At 54.9% G+C, this 22307-nt stretch overlaps 4 protein-coding genes across 11 annotated transcripts in view; all 4 read right to left on the reverse strand.

The window, feature by feature from the left end:
* Window positions 1-6886, reverse strand: part of ARHGEF12 (Rho guanine nucleotide exchange factor 12) — a 63543-nt gene extending 56657 nt beyond the window's left edge. The window contains exon 1 of one of the 2 annotated variants that reach the window (XM_021376378.1): window positions 6490-6886. In XM_021376378.1, coding sequence (XP_021232053.1) covers window positions 6490-6521 — 32 coding nt within the window. In that variant the 5' untranslated portion in view covers window positions 6522-6886. The remainder of the gene's footprint in view (window positions 1-6489) is intronic. The other variant, XM_021376377.1, reaches the window with a different exon arrangement.
* LOC110387800 (transmembrane protein 136-like) lies at window positions 9744-14584 on the reverse strand. Of its 4 annotated transcripts, XM_021376385.1 has the most exons (4): window positions 14226-14584; window positions 12751-12950; window positions 12426-12451; window positions 9744-12346 (listed from the first exon to the last, which is right to left on the reverse strand). In XM_021376385.1, exons 2-4 carry the CDS (start codon window positions 12849-12851, stop codon window positions 11808-11810), a joined length of 666 nt encoding a protein of 221 aa, XP_021232060.1. In that variant the 5' UTR covers window positions 12852-12950; window positions 14226-14584; the 3' UTR covers window positions 9744-11807. The 4 variants fall into 4 exon arrangements, with proteins under 4 accessions (XP_021232060.1, XP_021232059.1, XP_021232058.1 ...); XM_021376384.1 differs by lacking the exon at window positions 12426-12451; XM_021376383.1 differs by lacking the exon at window positions 12426-12451 and having other exon boundaries at window positions 12751-13029.
* On the reverse strand, window positions 16592-18337 carry LOC110387801 (transmembrane protein 136-like). Of its 2 annotated transcripts, none has more exons than XM_021376388.1 (3): window positions 18262-18337; window positions 17755-17951; window positions 16592-17165 (listed from the first exon to the last, which is right to left on the reverse strand). In XM_021376388.1, exons 2-3 carry the CDS (start codon window positions 17948-17950, stop codon window positions 16627-16629), a joined length of 735 nt encoding a protein of 244 aa, XP_021232063.1. In that variant the 5' UTR covers window position 17951; window positions 18262-18337; the 3' UTR covers window positions 16592-16626. The 2 variants fall into 2 exon arrangements, with proteins under 2 accessions (XP_021232063.1, XP_021232062.1); XM_021376387.1 differs by having other exon boundaries at window positions 17755-17954; window positions 18262-18336.
* Window positions 21473-22307, reverse strand: part of POU2F3 (POU class 2 homeobox 3) — a 36470-nt gene continuing 35635 nt past the window's right edge. For all 3 annotated transcript variants that reach the window (XM_021376382.1, XM_021376381.1, XM_021376379.1), the window contains exon 14: window positions 21473-22108. In XM_021376382.1, the coding sequence (XP_021232057.1) occupies window positions 22069-22108 (40 nt within the window). In that variant the 3' untranslated portion in view covers window positions 21473-22068. The remainder of the gene's footprint in view (window positions 22109-22307) is intronic.

Raw genomic sequence — 22307 nt, forward strand, 5'->3', positions numbered from 1 at the left:
AGATTGCACGCTGCCATCACCCCGTCCCAGCAGCCACCAGCCTAACAGGGCAGAAAGCCTTGGAGCAGCCATCAGATCCTTCGGGGCAGGCTTGCAGGTTGAAGCTTGCACGTTTATGGGAGTGGTGGACTCGATCCTCTGCCTCTCTTGGATCAGCCTAGCGCATTATTACAGAGCTGGGAAGTGTTTGCTTTCAGCCCTCCTGCAGGACCCCAGCACGCAGCACCGTGCTCTGCACAGGTTACTGCTCCTCGCTGGGAAGCTGCCCAAGCTCTCAGCAACATAACTGCCTGCGATACCACAAACACAGTCTACAAATAAACTCAAAATCAGCTTCTCATAAACAGGATTAGCTGTGCTGCTGCTCACGGTTTCCAGGAGGAACGGGACTTGGGATAACAAGCCAGGCTTCCACCGATATTGCTGAAGGCTTCTAGGGCAAACTTCAAGAGTGCAGCAGCAGACGGACACCAACCCAAGATCTGCCCTGCAAAGCCACGTTTCCTTTGCCAGCTGCCAACAACCAAGAGCTCCCATACCCTGGGATTCTCTGCTAGGATCAACATCAACACCGCGACTTGCTTACAACCACCAAACGTGGCCCTTTGGGTGGGGTCACACAGCTCTTCCTATCTTTCACATAGCCCTGATCATAAAAGGTTCGTTTTTCTGAAGGCCTGAAATGAACCGAGGCCCAGGGGCAGCTCCGGGCCAGGACACGCTGTGCTGCAAGGGGAGGGACACGGCAACCCTCCAGGAGGACACTGCAGCATCCAAGTAACAAATATGACAATGATTCAGATAGATTACAACCGAATTATTTCAAATACAGGAACTCACACGCTGCGCCTGAGGGTCTTTTCCATCTCACATGCACAACCCCATTCATTAGCTTTGCCAGTGCCTGAGCAATTTAACCAAGTACCTTCACCGACTGACATCACCGAGCCGCGAGTTCCAGCGTTGTCAAAACAAAGCTTAAAATAGCTCCTCAGACCATTTTTAAGCATTTGCCAACAAATGTAAACAGCATCACTTCTTACTCTGCAGCCTTGCAGACAGCCACGGGAGGGTTCCTGCCCGCTGCTCCCCAACAGACAAAACACTGAGAACGTTCCCAAAAAGGATGCAGGGCACTAACAATGCACCAGCGACGTCGAGGAGACTATTTGTGAACGTCAAAGCCTGGACATTGTTTTGTTTATCCTATTTTTAATTATGCTTACATTTAAACATAAAATAAGGACACTGCTTTTTCCTGTCCTTTTAACGTATTTATTTTAATTAAAGAAGCAAACCTTGTTTCTTCCTGCCTTTCTCTAGAAGTGCTGCTCCTATTTCTCGCGTCTCGGTATCCTGCCTTGTGTTTTACCCTTCGTGCATTCCTCATCAAACACCGCAGGTTTCACATCCCTTTTCATTTCACTAATAACTTCTCTGCTCCCTCACTCTGAGCTGAGGCACTCGCCACGTCCCGGCTCCTGACCCTTCGTTTAATCAAGCTGAGACACGAACCAGCATTTCCATTCTTTAAACCTAGTAATTATCCAGAGCAGGGCTGCAAAATAAAATGCAATGCAGTATCACCTCTCTTTGCAAGAGGAAGATCTGCCTCCTTCCAAGGACACCAAGTACCAGGAGCAGAGTGAGCCAAGGGAGAGTGCTCTGACATAGGGATGCCTGGGAGCCTCAGGTGCTCTTCTACCAGCATCTCAGGTCACCCAGCCTAAAAATTCATCTGGGACGCATCAGTCGCTCCCTTGCTACCAATTTTCAGAGGGAAGGAAGAGGTTTTAAGTAAGAAACCTGGGGGCCAGAGGCTGAAAGCAAAAGCCTGAGCTTACCTTTCAAGCAGCACAGCCAGCACACGTGCTGGTGACCCAGAAGAACCACCTGGAGGTTCGAGCAGACAACCCAGTCTCCAGACCAAGGCAAAGACCACTTCTCCTGGCAGCACTTTGCACAGCCCCAGGCTGCAGGGCGGGCTGAAGGATGCGAGCAAGAAGAGCAAATGGCCAAAAGCCCCCGGTGGTGCTGCAGAGCTCCAGGGGACAGCAAGGAGCAGTGCTGATGCTGCCCACCAGGCAGCATTCACATCAAGCACTTAAAACAACAGATTCCCTCCTTGCCGTGACCCGGAAAGACCTTGGGATACAGCTATGAAATATGTAAAACAACTGGTACAAGGGTGCAGCATCTGCACTACCTTCAGGTGGGCTGCCTGTACTCAGTGCCTGAAGCCCTGCTTCACAGTATGATAGGTAATAGTTTGGGGAGTGAATAGGAAGGCGGTGCTCAGCGCTGCCAGGACCAGCAATGGGCTCTGGGAGTACTTCTGCTGCCGAGTGCATCCACTGTGCCCCGACTGCTGCAGATCTGACCAAGATTTCTAAGAGTCTGACACCGAAGCAGCCCACATCCAGTACTGCTCCTGATTTACGCATCCTAAATACTACCCAGCGCCGTAGCAGAAGTTGTGCGCACGCAGGGAGAGTTATACAATGGGGCTAACACGAAATGCCGTTCCTGCCTCCACCCAAATCATCACGACGCCCACAGCTCTATTCAAAACTAGAAAATCAAGCTCACCTCAACTCCCGTCTCTAGTAAAAAGCCTCATAAATTATGCAGCACCAGGTGGGAGCATTTGCTTCTCTCCCGGCCAATAGCAAACCTCAGGGAGCTTCAGTGAAAACAAAATAGAGATGAGTTTGTTAAGTTCTTTAAGTAAACGCAGTCATAGCATCGAGCTACCCAGTAACAACTCAGCAGCACTGTGACTTTCTGTCCAGTTCTTCCTCCTGTCCCAGTGACCAAAAGGAGCCCTTCCCCCACCGTGCAGTTAAAGGAGTCCCAATGACACCGGGGTCTTACAAACAGCCACAGACAGGGAAAGTGCATCTCAGCAGATAAGAAACAATTAGAACCTATTTTAGTACCAAGTGAGGAGCAAATCAGCAATTAAGAGCCTCCCAGGAGTAATTATGTGTAAATTCTACCTCTCCTGTTTTCCAACCATAGCAACAGAAACTACAGCGCTGTTATAAATAAAATCCATTTGAAGGCAACTGCACGAGAAGGGCCATCAGTGCCCAACAAGATGCTCTGAGAGCAGCAAGGGCACCCATTCCTACAGAGAGCTTCAGCAGACAGCAGGAAGCAGAGGCGAGTTCTGCAGCCGGGCAATTGTTTCACTCTGCAGCGCGTTTGGAACGGTTACAGGAAGAAAAATACAGCGAACTATGAGACAAAAATATATATATATATATATTAATTGCACGCAAATATCTCTTTAGTGTCATAACAGGATACAGCAGCAGCGCGCTGATCATCCTTCAGCGGCCAACCAGAGCCTGCAAATGGCTGAGCTCCATCCCAGCCCCAGCACGTCCTTGCAAAGAACACAGCCCTTATCTCCTCCGCCATGTGTTGCCGGCTGCAGCCACGCAGCAACGCCCCGAGGCAGCAAGAGGACGGCCCCCTCCACGGCACACAGGCCTCCTCCAGCCCTGGCAACCCAATGCTGTACCTGCTGCATGGCCCCCAGAGCACAGTCCCCCCCGCCTCTCTGCAACCCCAGCACCAGAAATGCAGCCTAGGTAATGAGACAGGAGCGCGGGGCTGAATGGACATGGAAACCTGCAGGCTAACGGCACAGCAAATCCCTCCTAAATCCAGAGTGGAAGAGAAGATGCTCTGTCAAGCCCTGACCTATCTGAGATACCTGCTGCACGTCCCCTCGATGGCCCTGTGTTCCCTCACCAACTCAAAGAGCTCAAGAGCAGGTGCCCACCCCAAGACTTGCTGGCTTCAGATAAATGCCGCCCTCCGAGCAAACGCAGCGCAGCAAAGAGAATATGAAATTAAGAGGGTGTAAGTGTTTGCAAACATGAAGCTTCAGAGCAATGAGGCCGCAGATGAACAGCGAGGTACGGTCCGCTGGGCAGCGGGGTTATGAAAAGCAGCAGCTGAGAAAGTCAAAGAGCATCCTGAGAAAAGGGGAAGTGAATGTCAGGGCTCGGAGCCCTGCACGGCTCACACCACCCCCATCCTGGGCCACTTTCTGCTCGTGCATTCATTTCTCACCTCCAGCACCGTTTTACAAGATCACCTCCTTTCTCCAGCAGCAGAGGAGCTGACCAGGAATGGCCCCTATCAGATGCTTCTCCATTGGCTTTGCTGAGCCTCGTCACGCTCTCAGAAGCCTCAGCATCTGTGGTCTCTGTGCTCAACACCTGGGATTCCACCCAGTGCCCAACCACTCACTGTCCTGCAACCCTAAGACAATGCAGGAAGAAGAGGTAGGAAAACAGCATTGCTTTGGGTAACAGAGCCCCAGCTGGGGATACAGCACAGCCATTATCAACACGAGTTGGGTTTAACACCCAGAGAAAACTATTTCAGCAGTCTCAGATGCTGAGATCCACTGGGAAAAAGAAGAAAAAGAAGAAAACACCATGAGACAAAAAAGAAATCACGCTAATGAGAATACCACTTATCGCGCTGGCTACAGAGCAGCGCCAGAAATGGCCATTTCTACTTTCCTTCTAATTTATGTATATACTTTGCTGCCATACATGGCACCACCACCAAGAGGTAAATGACACAGAACACACAAAGGATGGGACAAGTGCAACCTGGACGATGGGGATGCCGAACAGCTGTCAAAAGCACAGGCTATATAACGTGGTGTGACTGCCACCTCAAACCAAAGGGATGCACAAGGAAGCACTGGCTGTCTTAAGCAGCTATATAAATATAAAAGCCAAGTACATAAAGCTCACGTGGAGAAAAATGCAGGCCTGTGCTGCCCTACTATGTTCACAACACCTCTGGCACAGAGGCAAGCTGAGTTTTGTTGTTATGTTTTTAAGGCAGTTCCCAGCCTGATTGCACCAAGGAAGGGCACTGATAAATAAAGAGAGAATTAAACCCATCACATGACTTGTGCTGCTCTAATGACACCAGAAGCGCCGGGTTTATTTATATTGCACCTGCTTTACATTCCACACTTGGGAGCTGGACATAAAGAGGCCATACAGATGTTTCTTGTGCAGAAGGGGAAACAAGCTTTCACCAACACAACGGTGACCAAAAAATGCCTCCACGCGGACCCTGTGCAAGGCTGTAGGTAACACCGAGCAGGCAGCAAGCAGAGGTCTGTGCCACAGGAACACGGGCACCACATCCAGCTCCGAAAGCTGCACCAGGGAATGAATGGGTGTCAGGGCTCAGCGCCCCAGAGCTGAGGGGCTCCTGGGGCCGGGAGCTCCCCAGCACCGTGAGCACCAAGCACTGGGGCCGCAGGGGCAGCTCCTCACCTGGCATTCGAGGTCCTCTGAGCCAGAGCCCCCAGGGAGCAGCGAACACAAACACACCCACTCCACATGACTGAACGCAAAAGGAAACGGAGGCTTTTTTTTTTTTTTTTTTTTGGGTCTGCGCTCCGTTTTCAATTGGGCCGTTCCCATCCCATAATGGAAAGTATTTTGTTTTTACTAACAAGCGAGTTCAGCTCCCCGTCCTCACGCACCGCTCAGCTGCTCTTGCTACGAGAATCCCGGTTTTTCATTTTCGATGGTGCCCTGCAACCTGCCTTAAACCCATGACAGCCTCCTCACAAAGCCCTGGGCACACCGCTGCCTTCACACCATCACTGTCTTGTTTGATACCGGAGAAAAGTGCCCTGCAACTCCAGTACAGATGTCCGCCAATGTTCATCTACATAAACTACAAGAGGGGGAAAAAAATGTTCTTTTTTTTTCCAGTTGATCTCCTAGGACAAAAACCATTGGGAGAGATACAGGTGAAGCCTGGAGGCAGCTCCCAGCTCACCACCCCCAAAACCCAGCGCCCCATGGCACCCACAGCCCCGACCCACGCCCCATTGCTGGGGGGCTGGCCACGCAGGGCCCAGGAAGCGAGGCCTTCGTCTCACAGGCGTTCACACCAAACGCAAAAAAAAAAACACAGCGAAAGGGAAACTCTTTCTGCTTGCCAGTATCAAGAAATACAAGTTGTCACAGCTCCCCGACATAAACAATCCCACCACTCTGCCTCAAAAAGCGCGACAGGGGTTCCCCGCTCCGTTTCTTTATTTTCCCCCTCAAAAAAGAAGCCGTGTTTTTTTCCACCTGCCCCCAAAGCACACAGGTAGGGGCAGGAGAACCCTGCGAGGCGGGTGGGGGCCCAGGCCCGGCTGAGCGGCGCTGCCTCACCTGGGCTGACCCCGGCTGCAGCACGGGATGGCTGCACATCCCTGCAGGCAGCACCCAGCGCTGCTTGCTCCGCTGTCACCCGGCCCAGGCGACAGCTCCTGCCCCTGGGAGCAGCGGGACCCGAAACACCGCACGTCCCACGGCCTCGGTTGCCTCGACGGGCACAAAGCAATCCCCGCAAACCCGGATCCAATCGCGTTTTCCAGAGCCCGTCTTTCAGCACCGTCACCGAAGTCAGAGCCCGGACTGCGCAGGATCGCTGCATACTGACCTGTCCGTGGTTGCGGGCTGTGTGCCACTCATTGGAGCCTCTGGCCAGAGCTCGTGCTATCCAATTTACATGGTACGATCACGGCGGGGCTGTCAGTGCGGCTCGGCCACCCGCCGCCCCGAGGCCCAGCTGCAGCCCCGCTTCGGGGGAGGCATGCACCGAGAAAAGCAGTTCAGAAAGAAAAATATATATATATACCAAAAAGAAAAAAGGGAAAAAAAAAATCCCAAACTCTTCGCGCAGTCACTCAGTATCCAGCCCGCGGAAGTAAGCGGAAGAGGAAAAACTTCAGCGAAAAGCAAAGAGCCGCTCCCCTGGACGCCCCCCGAGCGGGGAAGCTCCCGAGGGGCAGCTCGGGGGGGGTGGGACGCCCCGCAGGCCGCTCAGCTCCCGCCGGCCGCCCCGCGGCCCATGCCCGCTGCCGGCCCGCCCCGACCCCCCGCCCGCCGGCGGCCCGAGGGGGGCGGGCAGGGCGGGGGGGGGGCCGCTGCCTGCCGCCGCCTCTAGGCCCGCGGGGCCATGCCCGGTCCGGGCTGCAGCGGGGCGCCGAGGCCCGACGTCCCCGCGCGGGATGGCTCCGTTCTCCTTTCGGCCTGCGCGCTGCGGGCAAAGTCCTGCCGCCGCTGCGGGAGAGAACGAGCCGCCACCGCCGCCCCTCCTGTTCCGGCGCGGGTGGGAGCGGCGCGTCCCGGCGGAGCCTGCGCCGAGCGGGGCCGGACCAACTCCTCCCCCTCCCCTCTCCAACGCCAGCCGCTGTATCCTTCCGCCGGCGCCTGCTCCTGCGCAAAGAGATCTCGCACCGCGAGCGGAGCGATGTCCGCGCACTCACGAAGCGCACAGCTCGGACAGCGATTCGAAGCGGGCGGGTTCGGCCCCGGCTCAGGCCCGGCTCCCAGCGGGAATGCCCGGCGCTGGTGCGGGGCTGTACCTGATGCTCGCAGCTCGGGTCCGGGGAGAAGAGGAGTTCTCCTTCGGGGAGCTGAGGTGCACTGGGCCGGGCTGCTCGGGACCGCAGCGCTGCGCTCTTTCCTCCTTGAAGAGAAGCGAGCGGTCCGGAAGGCGGGGAACCCTTTGATGGGTTTGTTGTTTTGGAGAAGTTCGGAGCAAAGAGGGGAAGCGTGGGATGAAATCATTTTCTAAATGGCACTTGACATAGACACGCAGAGCATCTGCGCTTCCTTTTCTGGTTTCCTTTTGGGGAAGAAAGAAGAGAAAGAAAGGAGCGCAGACACGCGTCCACCAGCGCCTCCAGCACTGCGGGTCCGTGCCTGGGGGAATCTCTCTTTTTTTGCACCTTCTCTGCAATAAACCCCTCCGTGCCTTTATCCTGGAGAGTGCCCGGCACTGTGCTGTGTGTGTGGGGCAGGCTGTGGGACCTCCCATCTCATGGCAGGCCCAGCATTTGCATATTAGGCCTCAGCGCTTCTTTATTGCTTTAATGATATTTTATTGCGCGTGGCAAAACAATTCACTGGAGGATATCCTGAAAAATAGAAAGGAAAAGGAGAAGGAAACATGCTCGGCAGCAGTAAGTGCACGTAAAATGAGGCAGAGTGACACTGATGAACGTTTGCCAAAGGATCCGCTCAGTGCTGTCAAGAAGCACGGCGTAAAACTACAGCCATGACATGAAGCTTAAAGCCCTTCCACCATCTCGTGCAGGAGATTAACTCGTGCTCGTAATGGGCTGCGCTCACATTTCCACGTTTAATGCAGCAATAAAACAATCCAAAAGTAGACTCTGATGCAGTCATTGCTTTTCTGCAAGCGCTGGGCTGCGGTTTTGCTTTTTGGTGGGAGCCGACTGCGTGCTTATGTTAACACAGACGTCTGTTTATGACATTTTGCTGCCTGGGCGGTTTTACAATGCGAAAAAAAAAAAAAAAAAAAAAGAAAAAAAATCAATAAGCAATTACGCCGTGCGGTAGCAATTAAAATGGATTTTGTTTGGTTCCCTCAGCCCGAAATTCCAGCCAGCGCTGCCAGACGAAGCCAGACACCCAGCGAGGCCGTGGGGCTGCACCAGCACCCGGAGCCCTGTCCCCAGCACTCAGAGAGCCCAGAGCAGAACGGCTCAGCTCGGGAGGGCTCTTGGTGCGAGGAATACCCAGTCCTACGAGCTATCCGTTCTTACGCTGCCTTAAAGGGTGGCAAAGAAAGGACAGATCCTTGGGGGTGCCTCACAGGGCGCTGGGGGGGGGTTGCCGTCAGGGCCGTGCCCAGGCTCTCCCGCAGGCCCCGTGTCCCAGCCCGGCTCCGGGCTCAGCCGGGGCCCTGATGCCACCTGCTGGGGAAGCGCTGTTCGGCCGCTCCGTGCTGCACCGGAGCCCAACGCGGACCCGATCGGGATCGGCACCTCTATGGGATCAACACTGAGCACGGGCAGGAGGTGGTCAACGCCTCGATGCATCGCCGATAGCTTCACGTTTTGGGTACGAACAGCAGCGAGTGGCATCGTTCTAACCCGAGGGCAACTTCACACGCGTTTCAGATGGGATAATCAAACCATCAGAGCAACCTGGGGATAAGCGACTCACCGGCGAGTGCAGTGGATCCCCCCCCCGACCTCAGTGAAGGACAGGTGGCTTTGTAAACCAGCGTGCTGTGACTGCCGGGCTCTTAGCAGAGCTTTGCTGATCCTCATCATAACAAGGGAACCGACAGAGTCTTCAGACTTTTGTTAGTCACACAGATTGCACGTTGCTGTGTGGGAGCCTTTCAGCATCTCATGCCTTAACACAGGCCCGCAGTTTGCTTCCTGCAGAGACAGGCAACTTGTTTTGCATCCAGTCCCCTGGAATTGCATACAGGGCCGCTCTGTGCTTTAAGTCACCGGGACACACGCAATACTTTGCTGACTTTGTTGAGACACAGATAGGCTAATCTACCAGGGCTTCCACTGTGACAGCGTATTACAGTGCCTAAACCTGGATAAGCCACGCCACAGCGAGCGTTTTTATAGCACTAAGCTTTCTCTCCACATCAGCATAATTAAAGCAGCAGCGTGCGTAAGGGCAAAGCTGCTGTGAGTTCTGCCACGGAGCCTTCTTGCTGCTGCTTGAATCACCGCCCTCCAGCTGGAAAAGGGATTTGTTACTGGGGTGAAACCTGGAGGGATGAAGAAAAGTGTTATTTCTCATCAGTTACACTGAACAGACCTTCACCTTCTGGCACGATACAATTTCCACTGGCAACGCCAACCCATGCAGCAAAACAAGTGGAGCTGCACCCAAAGACATCAACCAGATTCCCCAAATAATTAAATAATCTTTATTTTATAAAACATCATACAAAGCGTCTACACCATTCACTGGTGGAACATGAGTTGCTATTACACAGTAATTCGAACACAAGTTATTATTTCACGCTAGTTCCGCAGCTCCCTTTTACAACTTGCAGACTGGCCTGAGGACAGGTCCCACCGTGTGCTCCACAGCCTGGTACTTCTTCCTTGGGTCTGGGATTCCACGCTGGAGCCCAACAGGCAGACAAGAAGCCTTGCTTCGTAACACTGCTGCTAGCTCTACCTCCCAGGGCCATTCCTAACTGTGTTGAAGCAGCACGCCTCCCCCAGCCCTTCCCGTCTCCCTTTGAGGCAGTGGGATTGCTGCTGTGCTCACAGAGCTGCCCACCCACCAGCTCTGCACATCTGAAGCCCTTTAGCTCTTCAGGTCCTTGGCTGCAAGGAAATAAACACCAGCAGCTGCCAAAGAAGTGGAGGGGCAGGGCTTTTCCCTGCAAATGGGACCAGGTAACTCACAGCTCTTCTCCCAGACAAGCACACTTCTCTGCTTAAAAAAGCTGGATTCTGTGCCTTGCATTTCTTTGTTTATAGGGCTATAAATGAAGCTTCTCTTACCCTGTAAATGTTCACTTTTATAAAGTGGCCTAGATCCTAGAAGTGAACTGAAAGCCCAGGGGTCAGAGCATCAATTCAGATGAAGGAGAGCCAAAATGAGGTCTCTGGCTTGAAGGAGGCAGAGGACAGATTTGGAGCTGGGTAAGCACTTGCACCCTAACCAGCATGTTTTGGAGATGTATTCTGGACAATCTCTGACCACAGATCCCAGGAAATGCTCTTGTCAAACCTGATATCTATGTTCTTGGGGAGAAACATCAATGCCCACCCTAAGGGAGCCGTATTTTCCTGTCATCTTTCCAGCACCTACAGTCCTCCACTAACTTTAAGTGCCACAGCAGCCTCTGGGTTCAGAAACGCTGACCTGAATCTGGAACGACCAATACACACAGCAAAGAGAAGCTGCCATTCTGCAGACAGAGCAGTGCCCCTGCGAGAGGTCCATCCAGAAAACCACTTACTGCAAGGCCTGATGGGGCTCCTCCTAACGGAGAATGCTGCTCACCCAGGATGCTAAATGCAGGATTTGGAATGCATGGGTGGAGCTTTAACAGTCGGGGTGACGAGGAGGGAATAAGTCCCCAGAGTGCTTCAGATTGGGGGTGGCACCTCTTGGGTTCACAGCACCGAGTCCTGCAAGGTGCCTGCACTGAGCAGAGCAGCTGACACTACTGGAAAATAAGTTATTTGATAACATATGGATAAGTTACAGGATGGAATTAGAAAGGGTAGGAAACTACATGGAAAAAAACGCTGTTCTTTCTACAGTTGCATCCTAGCTCAACCACCAAAATCACTTCTCCCAAAGGAAACACAGGGATAATGAACAAAGTGAAGATAGCCATCGTTTTGTGTTTCTATAGCACCTCTCGAGGAAAGGTCTGAAAGTGCACAACAGATGGACCAGCTCCACCACCCCCAGTCCACAGCTGGGGAAACGAGGCACGGCGTCAGGAAGTTCAGTGACGTGCCCAAGGTCACCCTGCAGGTTGGAGGATGAGCCAGGAACCCCAGCTCAACAAAACACTACAACATGCTTCTTCCTAGCAGGACAGAGAGTCGTCTAGCTGTCTAGACTGTACAGAACATGGAACACCAATGTCTAGTGCTACTTTCCCATCTCTTCCAAGATCACACCAGCGCTGAAGGAGTAAGCTGCCAGCACTGCTATGTAAACCTGCGCTGCTGGATCAGTTGTGTTTAGGAGGTAACATTAGCCCTTCTTTCACTCGTATCATTTAGGGTGTGCTCACGTACATGCTGAGCCAGCCTCTGCCAGGCCAAGCGCTGCAGATGCCATGAACCCATGGCATAGCTCCACGGATTTCAATGGAGTTATGCCAGGAATAAGTTTGGCTCCAGAACTGCTAACGTGTGCTGGCTCCTGTCCCGACAGCGGCATCTCAGGCACGATCCCCTCCTTGCCAGCCCGCGAGCTCGAGGAAGTCCTTACTCAGCATCAGTGGCTTTTCAGATGTCCGTTCGTTCTCAAGCACAGCTCCTCGCCCCTCTGGCTTCTCCACGCGTGGTACTTCTTCATGCTCTTCCTCCGGGCGAAGCGGCAGATGCTGACCATGAAGACCCAGGAGACAGCGTACATGATGACACCTCCCAGCTTGATGTACCAGCGGGGCTTGGGCGAGGCCAGCTCGCAGTACATCAGCCAGGCCCCCACCCCGATCCGCACCCCAGTGAAGAGCACCACGAAGAAGAAGTCCACCACGTCCCCGGTGAGGCTGTGGTAGCAGCCCATCTCCTTGAGGAACCAGCGAGCTTGCAGCAGCGGGTTGGTGATCTCGCTGCCGAAGATGACGGCGTTGACCTCGGCGGCCGATTCGCCGAGTGCCAGCGATGCGGCGATGCCCACGATGCTCACCAGGTGGTGGGCCAGCATCAGGGCACCCTCCGTCTGGAAGTACACGCACCAGCAGAGGTCGAAGAGGAAGTAGCCCAAGCTCAGGCACAGCCCGTGGACCTGCAGGGTCGTGTTTGGGGATCCTGCAACAAAGACACCGGGCAGAGCGTTAGGGCACAGAGGCAACGAGCGGGAGGGATCTGCAACAGGAGAGGGATTCACCTTCAGCACGGCTGGTCACAGCTCCGCTGGAGACACCAGACAAGCCACAATCCTACAGTTGTTAATCTGACAGCTGCACGCACGTAATGGCCGCGCAACGCGACCAGGCACTCTGCAGCTGGGGAGGGCACGACAGCAGCAAAACACAGCACCAGCCTCCCCATTTCCCTAGCACTTTCAATAACAGCTATAATCAGATATCACTGCAAACAACGTTCCTCAAATGTACCCACGCTGTATCCCAGTATCCATACTGGGGTGACAGGAAAATCCCAACGCGTGCCGTCACCCAGCGGGGGACAGCACTACAACTCTTGCCACTCACCCGGGTGACTCAGAGGCCAGGGCCCGTCGATAAAGCCAATGTAAGCAGAGAGACACGTGGCGAGGATGCCGTGGGTCAGCGTGACCAGCCTGCAGCTCCATTCATAGCTCCGGTGCTTGTAGCGACGGCAGAACCAGGCGTAGAGGGAAAGCCAGGCCAGCAGGCTGCAGGCTGCCCGCAGGGGCAGGGCGAGCAGCATCCTGGCATGGAGATGGAAGGACAAAAGGCATCAGGAGCTCTAAAATTCGGTGATGTCAGCACAATCCCACAACGCTGGACCTGCCGGGATGTGCTGGTGCTCATGTGCACTGCCAGGGGGACAGGCAGAGGAGCTCCACATCTAGATCCAGAGCTACTCCTGCCCCTTCCCTGCCCACATATCCTGCCCTTCCAATGGTCTGCCTGTGTTGCCCCACCACACACACTCAGTCATGCTGTTTGCTACCTGGGTTCCTCCTCTCCTGAAACAAAATCCAAGAAAACCCCAAAACCATGTGGTCTCTTGCTAGGTTCGGTGCCAACCAATCTTCCCACCCCGTTTCCCATCCCCTCTGCAGGGACGCACAGAAGTGATGAGCAGGGCATGTGGCAAACCACGCTGAACTCTCCCAGCTGTGGACCTCTCGTGCCATTTTTCCTGGCACCACGACCTTCAAGCTCGGGAGATGCCAACGGATTAGCCGTGATGCCCGTGCGGAACACGAGGTACGTATCCTTATTGCTGAGCGCTCAGAAGGAGAGCTGAGTCACGGGACCTTTTCCAGCCGTGTCACAGCTGTGTCACCAGGTGCCACCGGTCCCCGCTGGCGGTGGGGAGCACCGGGAGGACCGCACGTGGTGCGGGGTCGGGGCTGACTCGCAGCCGTCCTGCCCGGCCTGTTCTAAGCGTCACCGGCACGGCTTGGGCGGGATAAACAAAGCCATTATGTTCTAATGGGAACACGGGGAGATGAAGCACGGACACGACGAACCGCTCCGACCGGTGACAGCCGCAGAGCTCGAGGCGCCCGGGTCAGGGTGAGTGTGGGAGGAGGAATCCTGAGCGACGGAAGGGACCTGAGCACCAGGAGAGGAGGAGCGACCTTTACACATCTCCCAGGTGTTTCCTACACCCAAAAGGTGGGTGTGTGTGTGTGTGGGGGGGCTTCTTCCAATCGCACATCGAAACTCAATGTCTGCCCTTAGCCCGCATTGCATCCGTGAATTACCCCTCCGAAAAGGGCGACATCCTTTAAAGAGCGCAGCAATGACATTATAATCCCCACTATTTCTTTAAAAAGAGGCTTTACACTATCAGCAGCGCCGGGAGGGGGGGGGGCAGGAATGAAAGCAGACTCCAGAGCCATTAAACGCGTCTCAAAACCCGGAGGAGCCTACCGCCCAGCCGCACCGCTGCACAGCACAACCCCGCAGCCGCCCCGAGCCCACTCTCGGCCCCGCTCCGCCCCACGCGATGCCCGGCGCCCCGCACCCACCTGCGGCCCCGGAGCTGCGGGACCCGACGCTCCGAGTCGAGTGGGGCCGCCGGGAAGAGGAAGCGGCGGCGGCGGCGGGCGGGGGGCACCTGGCGGCGGGGAGGAGGGACGGCAGTCGCCGCGGGGAGGGGACGGGGCCGCGAGGGCGCACGGCCCCCGGCATCCTTGCTGACACGAGCAGCGCTCTCGCCGCTCGGCCGGGTCGCATCTTTCCTCCGCCTTTGCTAGGCCGGCTCTGGCAGCCCCAGTTACAAATGGGATGGAGCTGCGCTAGCGCTCAGCTCAGGGTATAGAGCCACCGAGCAACGGCGATGGTCACAGCCCTAAGAGGACCACTTCTTGCTGGAGCTCGCTTACAGAGCAACTGGGTGTTTTCTTTTTTTCTCAGGGTCATATGACACAAACAAATCGTGGGCAGTGAGCTGCAAGGTGGCACGTTACATCTCACCCAATGGCTGGCAGCAGAAGCGAGGTGCAGCACGCACACTCATCTCCTTGTTTGCTTTGTGCACAGTCAGCCATCCCAGCAGGCAGGCTGCGCTGTGCCGGCTCGCTTTGCCTGCAGACAAATAGCACTCAGCAAAACGGCCCGGGACAGGAACCTCTGCTGACAGTCGTTTGCACAGCAGTGGTCACTTTCTGTGATGATAAACACACCCCCGCAGGCGTTTATCAGAAAGATCAGGTGCCAGCATTAAGAAAATCCCATCCTTTCCAAGGTTAGCAAGTAGGGATGGTGAGGGTGGAGCCAGATGCTCTTCCAGCATCACAACAGTTTAACATTAAAACCATGCCTGAGCTGAGACACAGCGATGCCCACCCGAGGGCACCTTGCTTCCCACCCCACAGGGCCACTGCTGTCAGCTGCTACATGGAAGAACTGGGGGCACTGGGATACAGTGGGGGTTCCACCCACCGGAGCAGGCCACTCCATCCAGCCCAGCCTCGTTAGCCCCAGCTGCCTCCTTCAGACCCAGAACAAACAAACGTTACAGCAATTTTTCCCTTTTAAAATGAGAATGCAACTTTATTGGAAGCCTGATCGCTCCAGGGAGCTCTCACAGCAACCTGTGACTCTGAAGAGCCCTGCCCCCAGCAGTGCCATCCTCCCTCTGCCTGACCCCATGGACCTGCCATGTGCCTGGGTACTGCACGGCCTCCACAGGGCACCTCTGAAGTTCAGTTTGTTCATGCTATTAGTTTTTAATCTCTCCAGACACCTTGCAGCCCAGGTATCAGCACCGAGCAGAGCCCAGCTAGCAAGATAAGGGCAGAGGGGTGGCAACGCTGCTCCCCTCCTGCACCCTGCAGCGGTGACACGTGTGACAAGGGCCACCAGGAGCTCTGGGGGCTCTCGAGCTCCAGCAGGATGCTGCTGCACAGATCAAGGGAAATTCACATTACAACCCCAGGGGAAAGTCAGAACATGATTCTGAGAGGTAAAGAAGAGAACTGGTCCATCTGCTGAGAACTGTACGGAGTGATGTCACCTTGAGATCCACCTCAACATCACTGCCACCCCTGGAAATAAACACTGGACTCCTGTCAGCCTTGTATTTGCATTCCTGGCCTGTGTCAAGTCAACTCCAGGATGGACACAGCATCCAGAGAGGGTTCTGCTGTCAGCCCTCCCACACGCAGCACCCGAGGTTCTGAAAGAAGTGCAAGGCCAGGTGCTGTGCTCCATGAGCGGGTGCTCAGCACAAGTCTGGTTCCGGACTCCTGTTTGCAAAGAACAGGGGTGTGCACTGTCCAACCCAGTCAAGTCACACTGCTCCGAGATCCGTATCTCCTTGAATGCAAGTACTAAAAGGAAGGAAATGTATTGCTAAAAACAATGAGGTAGAACATTGCCTCACCCTCACATACCACAGTACCATCACTTCACACCAAGGACAACCCCACTGTCCCCCTGTGGGCACTTCAGCCTTGCTCACAAGCTCTCGTTCAAGTACTTGGTCCAATGTTCTGTCCAGTTTGAAGGGAGAATGACACTGAGTACATCTTGGCTGGGTCACACCCCTCCCTGGCTCCACTGGGGAGAGGGTGAGATGTTCCAGATCAGATATTCCGACTGCACTGTGTGATAATACAGCCGCCAACATGATCACGGGGCAGTCGGGCTGTGCACTGTGGGCTGTGGGTTGGATGGGTCCGGCACGGCCCCGCTGCAGGCTGTGCATTATGGGCTGGGAGGGGGAGCAGTCAGGGACAGCAGCTCAGCAGACACGCCAAGTTCCTTGCATTCCCACTGAAACCCCTTCTCAGTCGGCCTCCCCTCCTGCCTAGCCACCATCCATCCTCTCCAGGGCCAGTGCCAAGATGTCAGTTCCATGCCACTTTTAGGAGCTCTTGTTGCAGGAACAGGTTCCAGCAGCCGGGGCCCCATCCACAACCACTGTCAGTGAGCTGCCAAGTGCCCATTCATTTTGACAGGTGCATTCACACCCCTCAGGTGCGTCCAGGCGTGGTATTTTTTCAACATCTTCCTCCGAACGAAGCGGCAGATCTCAACCATGAACCCCAAGGACACGATGTACATGGCCAGGCCCCCTGCTTTGAGGATCCAGTTGGGATCCGGGGCCGTCACCATGGCGTACATGATCAGAGCTCCTCCGCCGATGCGCAGCACCAGGAAGAGGAGCACGAAGCAGAAATCCACCACCTCTCCCAGGAAGGTGTGGTAGCGGCCCAGCTCCCGCAGGAACCAGCGGGTCTGCAGCAGCGGGTTGGTGATCTCGCTGACAAACACCACCGCGTTCACCTCGGTAGCAGATTTGCCCAGCCCCAGCACCAGGACCATGCCGCAGATGCTCAGCGTGTGATGGAGCAGCATCAGGTCCCCCTCCGTCTGGAAGTACAGGCACCAGAGCAGGTCGAAGATGAAGTAACCCAGCGTCAGGGACAGCACGTGGACCTGGAGAGCGGTGTTTGGTGAACCTGAAAGGAAAAAAAACCATGCATAAACACAGGGCTTCACTCAAGATATTCTTCCAGAGCACGGAGCAATACAGGCTGTGAGCTTTCCGCTTTCCTTTCTAAGCTTATCCTATGGGACAAGTACCAGGACGCACAGCTCTGCTCTCCCACAGCCCACACCACGTTTTCTCCTTTCCTCTCCACCCTTTTAGAAAGGAAGGTGGGAGAGCCTGACCCCGCCAGCAGAACTATGTGAGATTTACCGATAGAAAAGCACAAACAGAAGCCCACGCTCTGGTGCCAGCAGTTATTATACCCTTCCAGATGCAAACGGCATCGAGCCTGTTCTCCACATTGCCACGCCTGATAGCAGCAGCGCGACGAAACTCAACCTGAGAACCCTCAGCAAGATACTGGGTAGGACAACAACACGAGGCAGGAGATGTTAAGGGCTGAGGAAGAAGCAGGGAGCGGGACGAAGCCTTGCCATGCCCCCAGCACACACGCATGAGAGGACAGCAAAAGCAGTCGGATCCCCACTTGCAACAGGCAGAGCCGTGTGCCCTGTGGGATGCTGCGAGGATGTGTCAGGGTGAGGCCCCAAACACACCTGCGTGGCTCAGAGGCCAGGGGCCGTCCCAGAGGGCGATGTACCCGGACAGGCAGGCGGCGGTGGCCCCGTGCAGCAGGGTGACCAGGCGGCAGTTCCACTCGGGGGAGCGGTGCCCGTTCCAGCGGCAGAAGGCGGCGTAGAGGCACAGCCAGGCCAGGAGGCTGCCGAGCACCTCGAGGGCGACGGGGAGCATCCTGCTGAACGGAGAGAAACGGAGCCGTGAGCAGGGGGATGCTCACCCAACCCGTGACCGAGAAACCCATAGCTCCCAAGCGCGCTTCGCACCCTCCCCACGAGCACGGCGCTCCGCCGAACGCGGCCGGCTCCTCTCGGCACCGCTTCCCCATCCGCCCTGCCTCCTTCCCCCGCCCTACGCCGCGTGGGAACGAACCTGATCACCGCACCCTCGCCCTATCCAGCCCCACACACCCCTGGGATGGGGCACCCTGGGCCGGGCTGAACCATCCCCCCCGCCCCCCCCCACCAACCGCCGCTGCTGCTCACCCGCCCGGCGCTGCCCTCCCTCCCTCGCGGCTCTGCGGGAGCGGCTCAGCCCGGAGAGGCGGTGCGGAGCGCTCCGGCTGCTTTTATCCTCCTGCCCTCCTCCCTGTGCCCGCCCATCTCCTGCCCTCCGCTCACCCCATAGGGACGGGGAACGCACTTTTTTTTTTTTTTTTTTTCGGAGCGTTCCGGAGTTCTCTGTCCGGTTTCCCACGCGGTTGTGGAGACGTTGTGCTGATGGGAGGGCTCACGGTGTGGGGTGGAGGGGATGGGGATGGGGGTCGAGGGAGTTCGAGATTGGGGAGGGATGTGCTGGGGATGTCAGGAACACGCTGAACAGGAAGAGTGAACCAGAACAGAGGTGAGTAACCAGGAAGGGCCACGCTGCTCCCAAGCCCTCGGAGTCAGCGCCGTGTTGGTTCTGTTTATCGAATTTGCTTAAAAATCCTTCTGAAGGAAGCTTCACGTCCCTAGCATCCCCAAACCTTCCCTACAGCCACAGGGCTCCATGCGAGTGGTGGAACCAAGCACTCAAATCTAATGCGTGTCCTCATCTCAGGGTGCTTTTGGAGAGGGTCCCATTGCAGCTCAGGCTCCAGTTTCCGCTGCTTGGAGCCACCCAGATCCTTAATGTAAGCCTGGATTTCAGCTGCAGGTACGGGAGCATCAGGCTCTGCTCTACTGCCACCGGGAAGATGAGCCCCAGGGCTGTGAGCATTCGGGATGGATGCACCTGGAGGGGACACTGAGACACTTCAGGATGCTCCAGGACAGACCTCAGGTCACAGAGAACGCTGGGGAGGGCGGGGAGCAGAGCCCTGCTCTCCCAGACAGCGCTCACTCTGCTGACAGGAGGAGGAAAAAACAGAGGAATAATCAAAAAAATAATAAAAACCAATAGCAAAATATCCAATTCCCAGCCCTGCCCCGACCAGGCAGAGCTCGATCCTGTGGGTGGATCAGCACACAGCCTGCTGGCTCCGTGTTTGCATTGCTCAGCTCTGGGTGCTGCAGCAGCCGTGTGGGAACGTCACCCGCGATGTCGTAGCACCTCCTGTGTGCACCCGAGCACCTGTGCCTGGCATGGGCTCCCTCCCCGTTCGAGGACACCAGCTGAATTTTGGCCGAGGAGAGCAGAACTCTCAGGGTCGTGTCCCTGATGCTGAGCATCAGTAGGATGGGACCCAGAGGCGTTTCAGACAGGAATGCACCGACAGCTGAGGTCTGCACGGGCAGCAGATCGGGTTGTTCTTTGGATTATGGGGGTTGTCATTGCCACTGCGAGCCGTCGTTCCCTGCGCCGCTGTTATATGGCTGTGGGAGGGTTGGAAAGCTGGCATTTCCTGCCAGGTGTGGAAGCAACCTCACTTTTTGGCTCAGGAACCTCCAAGATCCTCTACCAAGTGTTGAAGTGTGACTCTGAACCCAGCAGCGCTTAGAGCTCAGCTATAGGGTCAGCACAGGGCTCCCTGTTTAGGTGTGCAGGCTGGGGTTATGAGGGCAGTCAGAACACTCACTGCTGAGCTCGTATCTACGAGATAACTGGAGGTTTTCAGAGCACGAATGAGCTGGAAACGGGAGTTTTTCATAGCATCACTCTAATTGACGTCCCTCGTGGTGGGAGTGGAACGCAGCGCCACGTTCGCCACTTGTGAGCTGTTGTGTTTTGCACGAGCTGAGGGCCGGGAGAAGGGAAGGGAAGGGAAGGGATTACCATCACCATCACCTGATGGGGATTAAGTGATTTGTCCGAGGTCATGCAGGAAGCGAGGGGAACAAGCTGGGAAATAAGAGAGGGCATCACTCAGCGTCTCAATTCGATCATCCCGCACGTTCGCCCGTAGACATTTCTAACACCCAGGGTTAAAGAAATACATCAGAGTCCTCGGTCACCCCCCTCCCCATGCATGGGGCTGTGCACAGCCCTGGGGGGGAGGCACTGCCCTCAGAGCGGCCACGCTGTGCTTGGCCGAGTGCCCCCCCCCCCGTCTGCATCTTGGCTCTCCCGGCAGAAAATGATTCGTTTTTTTTTCCTTTTTTTTTTTAAATCACAAAGAAAATGTCGTTTTCACGTTTCGACGGATTTAATATTTCAAAGGAAATATTTTCTATTTTCGTCCAAAAAAAAAAAAATAATAATAAAAGACATCACCTTGTCTTTTTCAATCCCTTCCCGTTACAATCAGTGTCTGCCCCCATCCCTTACACCTCTTGTGAAGCAACAGATGCGGTTCTATGGTTCTATACACGACGTGCATGTGGGGCTCAGTGTGTTGTGGGGTTCTGAGACACCCATCCAGCCCACAGAGCCCCTATGGCAATAACCTCATCGCACAGCACTGATGGAGCGGGGTAAGAAGCAACTGAATCGAATACATTTGTCCCCAAAAGAAGTGTCAAAGGAGAGATTTTACTTAGGGGAAAAAAAAAAAAAAACAAAAAACAAAAAAGAGCTCACATTTGCCTAAAAAGAGCCATCAAAAACCAATAAAAAATCCTGACCTACCACTGCAAAATGTCTATTTACAACCTGTGAGCCAAATACCCATTTACTCTAGCTTCACTGCTTTGTGACCATGGACAACCCAACCAGGGATCCTCATTGCTCCAATCTACTTAACAACATGAAGTATTTACCTCTTTCAGCAAGGAGGGTCGTGAGATGACCACGATCTCCCCGGCAATATAGAAGGTGACATTTCCCACCCTTTGGCATCTCCTGCACCCAACACCCTCACAGCTGAGCAGTGCAACCTCCTCCCAAGAGGAAGGAGGGCAGAGAACAGGGCAGCTCCATCCCCTACAGCACGGGGCAACCAGCACACGTGCACCGCTGCTCCAGAGGATTGGGATCAGGCAAAGCCCAGTGGGTGAATGGCAGAAAGAAGGGATGGCCAACGCTAGTCTTTGTCCCATCAAACCTACACAAACTGACTCTGTGGTCAGTGCGGTCAGAAGTTCACACGGGGCTGCAAACAGTGCCATCCTCCATTGGGCAGCTGGGAGCAATAACAAGACCTGGACACACGTTTTGCAAAAGGAGGCAATTTTTTTTAAAGCAAAAAAAAAAAAAAATTAAAAAAAAAAAAAAAAGAAAGCCGTAAAAAACTTAATTTAAAAAAAAAAAAAAAAAAAAATAAAAAAAAAAAAAAAAGAAAGCCGTCAAATACTTAATATTAAAAAAAAAAAAAAAAAAAGGAGAGGGAAAGAAAAGAAAAAAAACCTGAGAAGTAAATGCAGAAGGGCTCAAAGCAAAGCAAGCGTGGTGGTGGGTAAAGCACAGTCGTTGGCCTTGGAAGCCGGTGGGAAACCAAGGCTGCCATCTAGACACGGGTCTCTGGTGAAATGAACTGGGTGACCTCGGCTCAGTTTGGGGTTTGGTACGTGTGCGTGACAGTAACAGCATGGCAGACCCTTCTCATGGGAAGCTCTGAAATGAGTGGGGGGAAAGAGGGTCCTGACAGAGGAATCCTTCCAGATGAGGGATTGCCGGGCAGTCCGGTGTGAGCGCAGAGGTTTGCAAGCAGAGGGCAGTGTTTCATGCTGATAGAGCTAAGCAAGGGCTCGTTCTTGGAGTGAATGAATGCATGGAAGAGAGTTAAAACGTCACTGTCGGTGTTCAGATCCTCGGGGAGGCCAGCTGCAGCCTGAGTCCCTGCAGTTCTGCTGCTCGGGGTTCCCCTAAGCACGGCCTTTGTTGGGCAGCAGTTGGAAGGCACTGCGCCGCCAGATGTTGCCCCAAGCATTGTTCCTGGAGAAGCTGGTCCATCGCTGGAGGTCAGAGCTCCTTGTACACGGGACGGAGTGGTCTCAGTGGAGGTAGGTAGGTTGGTTCCATCGGTACCAAGATCTGCGTGCGACACAGCGAACCAGAGCCACGACGGCCACGTGGTTAACTTTCCCCCTCGAAACAAAAAGCCATCCCTATTCTGCCTGCGTTCCCGCTCAGACTTGGCAGCCAGCGAGTGCTCCTTTGCCCTTCAGGAAGCTCACAGCAAACCCCTGCCTTTCTGAGCAGCCGCCTGCACGGAGCTGCTGGTTCCCACACC

The sequence above is a fragment of the Numida meleagris genome, chromosome 23, assembly GCF_002078875.1.
Source record: "Numida meleagris isolate 19003 breed g44 Domestic line chromosome 23, NumMel1.0, whole genome shotgun sequence".
In the NCBI taxonomy this organism is placed as follows: domain Eukaryota; kingdom Metazoa; phylum Chordata; class Aves; order Galliformes; family Numididae; genus Numida; species Numida meleagris.